Consider the following 12,199-nt stretch of genomic DNA (forward strand, 5'->3'; position numbering starts at 1 on the left):
CTTCTGTATGCTGTGAATACCACTGGTTAATAAAGAAACTGCTTAGGCCTGTGCAGAGCAGAATAGAGGTAGGTAGGGAAACTAAACTGAATGCTGGGAGAAAGGAGGCATAGTCAGACAGAAGCCTTGGAGTGGCCACCAGAGACAGACATGTTGAAACTTTGCCAGAAGTCCAGGAGCCTCATGGTAAAATATAAATAAATGGAGATGGGTTAAATTAAAATGTAAGAGTAAGCAAATAAGAAACTAGAACTAATGGGCCAAGCTGTGATTTAAATAATATAGTTTCTGTGTGATTATTTTGGGAGTCTGTGAAGCCAGGAAATGAACAAGCAGCCTCCTACAACATGTGTTTGTTTGTTTGTATGTATATGTGTGTGTTCTGTATGCTTATGAGCATGTGAGTTAATATGTGGAGACCAGAGTAGGAACGCAAGCGTCTTTTTCTACCATCCTCTACCTTACAGTTTGAGATAGGGATCCTCACAGAAACTTAACAGAGAAATAAGAGAACTAACAGATGTAATGAATCAAATAGACTTAACAGACATCTATAGAACATTCCACCCAAACAGGAAAGAATATATCTTCTTCTCAACATCTCATGGAAGCTTCTCAAAAATTGATCACATACTCGGTAACAAAGGAAACACTCATAGATACAAAAAAAAAAAAAAATGGAGTAACTACCTGTGTCTTATTGGATCACCATGGAGGAACGTTAGAATTTAACAACAATTCCACCCCCCCAGAAAGCCTGCAAACTCATGGAAACTAAACAGTCAACTACTGAACTACTCCTGGGTCAAGGAAAAAATAAAGAAATAAATTTCTTGAATTCAATGAAAATGAAGACACAACATACCCGGGCCTATGGGACACTATGAAAGCAGGGCTAAGAGGAAAGTTCATAGCACTATGTGCCCACAAAAAGAAAACAGAGAAAGCTCACATTAGAAATTTAACAGCACACCTGAAAGCTCTAGAAAGAAAAGAAGCAGACTAACCCAAGAGGAGTAGAAGACTGGAAATAATCAAAATGAGGGCTGAAATCAGCAAAATAGAAGCACAGAAAACAATCCAAAGAATCAATGAAACAAAGAGCTGGTTCTTTGAGAAAATAAAGAAGAATGACTAACCCCTATCCAAACTAATCAAAAGGTGGAGAGAGAACACTCAGATTAACAAGATCAGAAATGAAAAGGGGGACATAACAACAGACACTGAGGAAATTCAGAGAATCATTAGGTCTTACTACAAAAGACTACATGCCACAACATTGGAAAATGTAAAGAAATGGACATTTTTTTTAGATAAATACCATATACCAAAATTAAATCAAGACCAGGTGAACAATTTAAATAGACCTGTAAATCGTGAAGAAATAGAATCCACTCATTAGTGGATTCTCGCCATAAAAAAAGGACATTATGCCTATAGTTCACGATCCTAGGGAAGCTAAGTAAAAAGGCGAACCTAAAGAAAAACATATATAGATTCTCCTGGAAATTAGAAGCAGACAAGATCTCCAGGCAAATGTTGGGAGCATGGAGTTGTGGTGGGGGGAGGAGAGAAGGGAGAAGGGAAGGGTTGGGAAGATCTTGGGAGAGTGGGATGGTTGAGATAGAGGAAGTATGGTTAAGGGACCACGGAAGAAGATATCTTAATTAAGGGAGCCATTTTGAAGTTGGCAAGAGGCTTGACTCATTAGGGGTTCCCAAGTGTCCACGGGGATGTCCCCAGCTAGGACACTGGGCAGTGGAGAAGAGGGTGCCTGAACTGGCTTTCTCCCATAATCAGACTGATGAATGTCACCATAGAACCTTCATCTGGCGATGGATAGAGACAGAAACAGAGATCCACATTGGAGCACTGGACTTAGCTCCCAAGGTCCAGTTGAAGAGCATAAGGAGAGAGAATATGAAAAAGGAAGTCAGGACCACGAGGGTTGATCCACCCACTGAGACAGTGTGCCTGAACTAATGGAAGCTCACCAAATCCATCTGAACTGGGACTGAGTGAGCATGGGATCAAACTGGACCCTCTGAAGGTGGCTGACAATTGGGGCTGACTGAGAAGCCAATGATAAGGGCTCTGGCATTTGTCTCTACTGCATGTACTGCTTTTTGGGATTCTATTCTATCTGGATGCATACCTTCCTAAGCCTGGATAGAGGGGGGAAGGCCTTGGACTTCCCACAGGGCAGGGTACCCTGGGAGGGTACCCTCCCCTCTCTTAGGAATGGAGGGTGAGGTGGGGAGGGTGAGTGAGGGAGCAGGAGGAAAGTGGGAGAAAGGGAGGAAGTGGAGATTTTGAATTGTATTATTTATAAAATAATATAAATAAAGAAAATAATACTCCAATAAATTAAAAAATTAAACAAATGAATAATTTCCTCAAAATACCATTTACCACAGTTAAATCAAGATCAGATAAAGAATTTAAATAAACCTATAACCTTTAGTGAAATAGAAACAATCATTAAAACTTATCAAGCAAAAGAAAAAGGAAGAAAAAAGCCCAGGGACAGAATTTTAGAACACAACTCTACCAGACTTTCAAAGAACTTAATGCCAGTACTCCCAAATTATTCCACAAAACAGAAGAAGAAATATAATCAATGCATTTTAAGAGGTCACCCTTACCCTGATGCCTAAACCACAAAAACATTCAACAAAGAAAGAGAATTACAGATCAATTTCCTTTTGAACATAGTTGTAACAATAAAATACTTGCAAACTGAGTCCAAGAACACATCAAAATCTCATTCACCATGATCAAGTATGCTTCATTCCATGGATGCAGGGATGGTTCAATATACAATAATCAGTAAATACAATACACCATATAAACATCTAAAAGAAAAATATTATCATCTGATTTCATGCAAAACAGTTTTTATAAAAACCAATAAATCTTCATGATGAATCTCATATAATGGCCAGGTATGGTGGCCCAAGCCTTTAATCTCAGGAGTCTGGAGGGAGTGGACATATAACAGCATAATAAGGACAATTTACAGCAAGTCTATAGCCAACATCAAATTAAATGGAGAGAAATTCAAAATAATTCCACTAAAATCAGGAACAAGAAAAGGCTCTCCACTCTCTCAATGTCTATTCAATACAGGGCTTGAAGTTTTAGCTGGAGCAATAAGTGAATTGAAGAGCTTAAATAAGCGGTTAACCAATGTCTGATTTAATTTCAGACCTACTCTATAAAGAGGCAGTCTATGCCTAACACTGCTTGGGTAACCAGAAACAAAAGACTGGCTATACAGAGAATTATGGAACAATCAAACATAACTAGAAAAAAATCAATGACATATTGGTAATATTTTTCTGCGATACTCATTGATCATTCTTTCTCCAGTCACCATCTGAAAGGCTTTCTCTGGCATCAGATAGGAGCAGGTAAAATGACACACATCTAGAAATTTTGCAGAGAGTCTAAACTGAAGGTCTCCATCCAGTTCCTTCCCTTGGAGCTCAGGAAATTATATGGAAGAAGGGGAAGAGAGATTGTAAGAGTCAGAGGAGATGAAGGACACTAGGAGAACATGACCCACTGAATCAACTAAGCAGGGCACATATGAGCTTACAAAGACTGAAATAGTAGGCACAGGACCTTCATAGGCCTGCACTAGATCCTCTGCATAGATGTTATGGCTGTTAGCCTAGTTTTGCAGAACTCCTAACTGTGGGAGCTGGAGAATTTGACTTTTGCCTGTTCTTGGACTCCTTTCCTCATGATGGTTTCTGTTCCAGCTTCAGTGTGATGACTTCTGCCCTGTCTTATTTATTCTGTTTTGTCATGTTTGGTTGTTTTCTCTCGGAAGACAGCTCTTTTTGAATGGGAGAAGGTGGGAAAACTTATACAGATACAGAAGTGTGGGGAAGGTGTTCGGAAAAGTGTAGGGAGGAGAAACCTGTTGGGATAAACTGTATGCGAGAAAAATCTATTTTTAATAAATAAATCCAAACAACAAAAATATATGAAACCTTTCAAAATCCACTTTATGTTTTGTCTTCCTCAGAAATCCAAAGATTTCGCTGTTTGACTTCATATTTATATCCTTGGAATTGATCCTAAGCCTAAGGGAAGAGAAATATTCCATTCAATGCTAGCTGTTCAGTAACTGTGTCCACTGTATAAGAGTAACCCAAATGGTATATTCACTACTGGAAACAAAGTAAAACTTCCTTTCACTCCTTAAAGTCAATTAAATAATACTCTACATTTTCATTTTAGTAGTTTTTTTTTTTTTTTTTTTTTTTTTTTTTGCAATTTTTCAACCTAAGTCAAAGTATGCAAAGACATGGCCTAGGAAAGACTAATGAATATATAGAGGATACAGAGAGAACTTCCACAAAATTTCTGATGTGTTTCATGTATGTATGGATAGTAAATTTGATTCAAATTATAGACGCCTTATCATCCTTAGTCAAGTAGAAACATAAACTTAGGTCAGAAGACACCATTGCTCCCAAGTTGCTGAGTATTTCAAAGAAACTGACTGAGCTCGTTGAACAGGGAAAATATAGTGATTCCAACAAGATCGGTTAAAGGGTGAAGAAAGTTGATTATTCTCTAAATAAAATAGAATATCCTCACCAATGAAGTTAATATATCACAGCAAAATTAGGAAATCCTGATGAAAGCGTGCTTTATGCTCTGTGTGTACATACCACCCAGAGGAAACAGTTTACTTAGACAACTGAAATAAGTCTTGTAGACCAAATCCCCATGTATTTATCATCTAGTCCTACAAAAATAATTGAGTTGGGTATAGTTCTTTCATAAAACATAAAAGATGTGTTTATTAACTGTTGAAGAATTAATGAGCAGTGCTTTCTACTGTCCCGGTTACATTTTCCCCAAATGCCAAAGGAGGACTGAAAGCTGAGGGAATAGTTGATGGTCCTCTCTACTGAACATAGTGCAGGATTCGCATCAGTGACTATGCCAGATGTTCAGATCATAACTTCAGACAATATTTATTGCCAGGCAATAGGGTTAGATATAGTTAGATATACCTATAAATATATGTATATATAATATAGTTATATTAAAAAGTATAAATTTATAGGATTATTTGTTTATAATAAGCTTCTTCTGGTTTAGCATTAGCCTTCCCCTGCTTTCCTGGGACAGAAAAATAGTTTTAAAAAGAGATGAATACAAATGCAAGTGCATTTACCTTATCAAAGTAACCCAGGACCCTAATTATATTCCCTTCATATACCTTGTTTCTGGTGCCCCAAGCTATAATACAAGAAGTACCTATTGACTTCCAAAGGATTAACTTACCACACCAAATCTACCAGGTCCTTACTACTCTGTCTTTTCGTGAAATTAAACCATAAATCTCATGTGGTATGTTACTTATTTTACCAGGCCTTGCTTGACTTCCCTTACAACTTTGAATGGTGGCTGTGAATAAAACAAAATAATGCATCAAGTTTGAAGCTGACAGTACAATCTTAAAATGTGTGACCATAAATCTTCAATGGCCAAAAGACACTTAGGGAAATGCTCAATATCCTTAACCATCAGGGAAATGCAAATCACAACAACTCTGTTATACCATTTTGTATGTGTCAGAATGGCCAAGATCAAAAACAATAATGACAACTTATGTTGGAAGGAATGTGGAGTAAGAGGAACACTTCCCCATTGCTGGTGGGAGTGCAAACTTGTACAGCCACTTTGGACATCAGTATGGTGATTTCTCAGAAAATTAGGAACGAATCTACCTCAAGACCCAGCAATACTAGTCTTAGGCATATACCCAAAGGATGTGCAATCATACCATAAAGAAATTTCCTCAACCATGCTCATAGAAGCATTATTCATAATATCCAGAACCTGGAAATGACCTAGAAGTCCCTCAATTTTGAAAGGAAAAAGAAAATGTGGTACTTTTACACAATGGAGTACTACTCAGCAGTGAAAAATGATGGCATCTTGAAATTTGCATGCAAGAAAAAACATATTGAGTGAGGTTACCCAGACCCAGAAAGACAAATATAATATGTATTCACACAAAAGTAGCTTTTTGAATGAAACAACAACAACAACAACAAACCAACCTGTGGTCCACAACCTCAGAGAACTTAGACAACAAAAAGACCCTAAGAGAGAAATATATGGATCATCCTAGGAAGGAGAAAAATAAAAGATCTCCTGAGTAAATAAGGAGCATGGAGGATAGATTTAGGGGTGGAAGGGGAGAGAGGAGGAAAGAATGGGAGTGAAAATGTATAGCTCAATTAAAAATAATAAAATATAAAAAATACATGACAACATAAAAGTGTGCATATTGCTCCACTGCCGATTTATCTACTGTCTTACTGGTCTTTTAAGGATTATATAAAGTTGGAATGAAAGGAACTCCTTTATCTCCTGCACTCAAGTGCCCATCATACGATCAATTTTGCCAAAGGAAACTCACCTTATGTATTCTACTTAATAAAAAACACTAAAGGAATACACATATGCACTTGAATAGATACTATTTCTATAATGTCCATAAAATAAATGAGCAGCTTTTGTCTTGGCATTTTTATTGCTGTGAAGAAACACCTTGACATCAAAAGTCTTATGAAGGAAAATACTTAATTGCGGTGGTGGTTTAAAGTTCAGAGGTTTAGTCCATTATCATTGTGGTAAGACATTGTGTCATGCAGGCACACAGCACTGGAGAGGTAGCTGAGAGTTCTCCATCTTGTCCTAGCAACAGGAAGTAGTCTGAGACACTGTGTGTAGCTTGAACATACATGATACCTCAAAATCCATGCCCAAAGCGACACACTTCCTCCATTTAACAAGGGCATATCTACTCCAGCAAAGCCACACCTCCTAATAGTGCCACTCCGGGGTCAGTCCAGTTCCTTTCAAGGTACCACACCATTCTATTGTGTGTGTGTATAAAACATTTACTTTAAAGCTCTAAAACTGATGATTTTCTTGTTTCCTTATTTTTTAAATTTGATAGTATTAGTTCCTATTTCTTGATTTTTTTTTTAATGTTATCTATTGGCTTCTCATGACAGAAAAAGTATTCCTTTGTGTTCCCTTACCTGATCTCATGGTCACCTCCCTTGCTCCACATCTTTGAATTAGAGTTCACAATAAATTGAGATGTGATTACCATTGAGTGTTCATTCTGCTGGCAACTGCTCTTTGTAAGACAGGAAGGGCATCACAGTTCCGTTTCAATCTGCAATAGCTCATTTCTTCTTGAGGCCTTACTTTACTTTATTCATTTGTTTCTTCAAATCATGAATGCAAGGTTTATCTTCTCTATTTAGGCAGTTAGAGAAATGTACTCCAGACATGGGTGGCTCATATATAAGAGGACTTTAAATTTTTCCTGTTCAGGGGGACACAGTCCATAACAAGATGCCAAATGCATGGATTTCACTGTCGGACCACAAACCTTGACTGGCTCCTTACTAGGCTGCCCTATAGTAGCTGCCCTTAATATCAAAAATCACAACCAGATGAGAAACTAGCTTAATGATTTTCCTTTAACTTTATTTCCTATTTTAATGTCCTGGATCTCAATATAAATCAACTGTGGCATTGTGGGAGCCAGACCTTCAACTTTTAAATTTGAATAGGTCACATTCTGTGTGCACCATTTGTCAAGCAGAAATATGTTTTCAGTATGTTCACTCACATCAGAGAACTGCAACTGACAGTTGTCTGTGGGCAGCCCTCCATGTGCTGTGAGGTGACTTTGCAAGTGCAAACTGTCTCGTAGCTGTTGGTTCAAGACTGGCCTTGGGTATTCAAGATCTCCTTTTCTTTGCTCTCACGTAGGTTTTGGAAACCACAACTTTTAGTATCTTCCCAAGATTTGTACTCTGTTTGAAAACTAATCTGTTCAAAATTGAGTAACTTCCCTTTTATCTTCTTGGCTTTTCTTTTTTTTTTTTTTTTCTTTCTTTTTTTTTTTTTTTTTTTTTTGGATTTTTCGAGACAGGGTTTCTCCGTAGCTTTTTGGTTCCTGTCCTGGAACTAGCTCTTCTAGACCAGGCTGGCCTCGAACTCACAGAGATCCGCCTGCCTCTGCCTCCCGAGTGCTGGGATTAAAGGTGTGCGCCACCACCGCCCAGCTTGGTTTTTCTTTTTAAGAAAAGAAAAATTCATAAGATATAGAATTCTATGTGGAAAAGATTTTTTTTCATAAATTTGAAAATAATTGGATTTTTTATTTCCGTCTTCTGTAAGAAGTGTGTGTGTGTGTGTGCATGCGCATGCACACATGTGTGTTTCTGTTTTTGTGTGAATACATTTATATGTATGTATGTATATATCCATATATGTAGGTATATGTTATATAACTATATATAGATAAACTTTAAATTTAATCTTTCTTTACTGGCATTTTCTAACATTACACTGGCATAAATGCAAGTGCTTTTACGTTATCAAAGTAAGTCAGTCGATACAAATGCATTGGAGAATTTGGTTTCTCCACATTTAGTTTTAAATGTATTTTTTTCTGTTTCTCCTTCAGTTTTTTGATTAGTATTCTTCATGCTAATTTTGTTCACTATATACCCATCTACCTCCAATGCAAATGTGGTTATTTCACAGCCATTATGCTACAATAAGCAAGTCTTACAGAGTGGACAGTTTCATCTCCCAAATTTGATTGAATTGAACTGTGTGTCACAGAAGAAGTTGGTTCTCAGTTCCCCTCTTTTTACTTAGTACGTTGTAGATATTATTTCATCCATTTAATCCTGGATGAATAAAATGCTATGTTCTCATGGCTTACTCTTGTTTTTGAGTTAGGCTTATTATGTAGTCTACTTTTCTTCATATGTCTAGCGTTAAGTTTACCTTCTAGGCTACTAACTGAATTTTCCTGTATATTTGTTTTCCAGAGGCTTCTGGAATGTTTCTTGGTCAGTTGATTTGCTTTGTTTTGTAGTTTATTATTTTTTTTTGATATAGGCATTGAGATCTCACATTCCACATAAGGCATTTATTGAATACCAACATCTTCTGAATAGATATTGTAAAAATTATTTCTGCATCCATATTTATAGTAAGTTTCTTCTGCTTCCCTGATTTCTCTTTTAGTATTGGCATAAATTTTGTGTTCATTCATTCTCTTTTTCTTTATTATTCTTGGCAGCTCTCTAAAATGTCCACTGACTCCTATGAACTGAGTATATAAAGGAGAAAAGTATTTAAAATAGAAAAATTCTAAGAAAAGAATGGTAGTAGGGTAGTATTATATCTTGTTTCACTATAACATGATCACATATTGCACCAGGGATTTCTATATTTGTATATTCATATGAACATGTGAATTCATGCTCGTGTGTGCACACAAGAACATACACACATACTCACACATCAGCATATATAGCATTTTCCTTTATGATGAACCACTTCCCCAAAATATGTATATATGAAAAAGCATACAAAATACATCAAACAATTAGTGCTCAATCCACTAAGATGTAGTATTACCTAGGTCACCCACATTTACTTACTGGCCTTGAAAATTGCCTAAATATCATACCTTTTTTCCCCTGGGTTCAGAAAGTATCCAGCAAGGCAAAGGTGGAGAGATACGGGGAATTTGCTCCTTTCTTTGACTTTGAACAAGTCCTACATACATTTCTAGTTTAAGCAATAACTGGCCCCTTCTTTTCTGAGACCTTAGTGGTCCCCTTGACAATAGCAGCCCCTTGTGATGCATTTCCTCTCTAAACATAAACGTTAACTTCCTCTGGATGAGCCAGTTGCCACTCATCACTTGCTTTAGAACTTCCAGAATTCTACTACTGTTGCCTCATTTACTTAACTTTTAGTCCTTATGGGTACTTTTATTAACTTCTTGACAATTTTCTTCAATCAGAAAGAAATGGATTACAAATATTTCAATTAAAGGTTCCTAAATTCATGTTGTAAAGTTAACTCTAGAAAATACTATACATTATTTGCATATATATGTCTCTGCTCCTCAATGAGAGAATATAAGATCTGTAAAATTAAAAAGCCATATGAAAAAACTGACAGCTACATGGAAAACAATAACACACACACACACACACAACTATGTTCAAATTCCCTACTGTATCAGATCTGTTTGGAGTACTTTTATGCCCAACTATATAGGGAATCTCAAATTGAAATTACATAAAGTAGTGAAGATCTAGACTAAAATAAAGTAATTTATGTGATATTGGAGAGGAGTGAAGACATTTTAAATTTTTACTTTAATTTGTGTGTCTGTGTGTGTGAGGCCAATGTGGGGAAGTTACCGCAGAACTCAGAACAGGGGAGAGCCAGGCCTCCTGCAGCTGCTAGTCAACGATAAAGTCTCTGGGAGGTGAAGCCAGCTCCTTTGTAAGAGCAGTGCATGCAGTTAACAACTGATCATCTCCACAGCCCTGACTTTTTAAAACATATGTAAAAGAACTATTTGAGATATTTTCTGACCTTGTGTTTGTGTGATGTCTGATGATTAGTTCCAGGATAGCTATGACAAAATCCCAGAAAGTCAGATAATCCACAGAAATCTATTTTCTCACAGACCCAGATGCTAGAGACTGAACTCAAGGTGGTGACAATTTGGCTCCTTGCAGAGCTGTGAGGGGAGACCAATGCTAAGTGCATGTCTTTGGCTCTTCTGTCCACTTTCATGTTCATTTGAAACCCTTCATGTGTGCACCTTCCTTAAATTTTTCTTCTTGTATAAGACACCATTGTTTTTAAGAATCACATTAGAGACTCACAGAAAGTGAATTTATTACTACACTAAAATATTGTCAATACATTGTCTCTAGATAAATTCAAATCTTGAGCCACTAAAAGTAAGGTTTCTAGCATTTGAATTTGGTGAAAATAGAGTCACTTCATTGGAACCATCTTCTAATGACTGGTGAGAATGCTTTTTTAAATTACACACATGTGAGCAAGAAGTTCAAATATAAAGCCAATCACATTACCATTTATTAATCCAAGTTTATACAAAACCAAGTGCAGTTAAACTATCTCTTCAAAAACTGTAATCATAAGCTGGTAATTTATTTAAATTAGTTTGATTTAAAGTAGCCCGGACTTAAAAAATACATCACAGAAATTCTGTTAAGTCAAGTTACCAAACTGATTCCTGCATGTCTTTTTAAACAATGAACATTTCCAGTCCCCACTCTAAAAAACTTGAAAAGAGTTTTCAAAGCAGCATATAGTGTTAAATTCTCCAATTAATCTCATTATACTTGAGTCATCTGTTTTCATTTGGAATTAGGGAGGGTTAGGTCATCCTAACAAAGCTCTATCTTGTAGGACATATTTAGGTAGAAGATTACTAGAAAGTAGGTAAAAGATTAATAAGAGTGTTGTTGACACAATGGACAATGTTTTTAATGTTAAAATAGTTATAGCTAACAATTGCTTAACTTTGGTGAAAATTTAAAGTTACAAAGTTTCATTATGCTAGTTTTTGCTTTCTTTTGTTGCTGTCGTTTTGTTTTCATTTGCTTGTTTGTTTGATTTCCCTGTTTTTTGGCTTGTTTCAACTCATACTAAGCAAAAACCTTGTATGGTAAAAACCAAAGTTTACTGAGGGGGTTTCATCGACTTACAGATGATGTCCTGTCCACTTCACAGCGGCTGCTCAGAATGAAACAGGCCTCCGCATTGTCCATCCTAAACACAGACAGGAAACAGAGTAACCACACCGAAATGCTGCTGGAGTGGCTGTGTCATTGTCTGGTCCACATCTATATGTGTGTCCTTACACCTAAAGGAAAGTCGGATATCTGGTCGACCCTGACTACATTTGTGAAAATAACAAATGGCACAGTCATAGAGCTCTTGAATTTATTGCAAAAAAAGAAATTGAACTTAGCTATTATATTTTTATTAATATGTTTTGCACAAATTAGGAACACTGCTGATCTTTATTATAGCTAACCTAACTGAACTACAACTACTCCACTGTATGTTTATGCTTCCAGGAGACTGTCCAGCCTCTTGTTCCAAACTCTATTTCCTCATGCTAATGTTTTTCAATTCTCAAAATTAGTAACTAAAAAATATGTTTTAGTTCTTCATAAGTCGTGGTTTTAAAACATGAGAATGGTGACTTTTCAAATTAGTAATGATTTATCTTTCTGGTACAATGTGATAAAGTTAGATTTTTCAAAAAATATGTTCTCACAGG

At 36.4% G+C, this 12,199-nt stretch overlaps 1 protein-coding gene across 3 annotated transcripts in view; it reads right to left on the reverse strand.

The window, feature by feature from the left end:
- The window catches only part of Kcnt2 (potassium sodium-activated channel subfamily T member 2), a 367,931-nt gene that overhangs the window by 134,868 nt on the left and 220,864 nt on the right, over window positions 1-12,199 (reverse strand). For all 3 annotated transcript variants that reach the window (XR_009057124.1, XM_057769358.1, XM_057769359.1), the window contains exon 12: window positions 11,619-11,682. Coding sequence is in view for 2 of the 3 variants with exons in the window: in XM_057769358.1 (XP_057625341.1) it covers window positions 11,619-11,682 (64 nt within the window). In the remaining variant the exon portion in view is untranslated. The remainder of the gene's footprint in view (window positions 1-11,618; window positions 11,683-12,199) is intronic.

The sequence above is a fragment of the Chionomys nivalis genome, chromosome 5 (assembly GCF_950005125.1).
Source record: "Chionomys nivalis chromosome 5, mChiNiv1.1, whole genome shotgun sequence".
NCBI classification, from domain to species: domain Eukaryota; kingdom Metazoa; phylum Chordata; class Mammalia; order Rodentia; family Cricetidae; genus Chionomys; species Chionomys nivalis.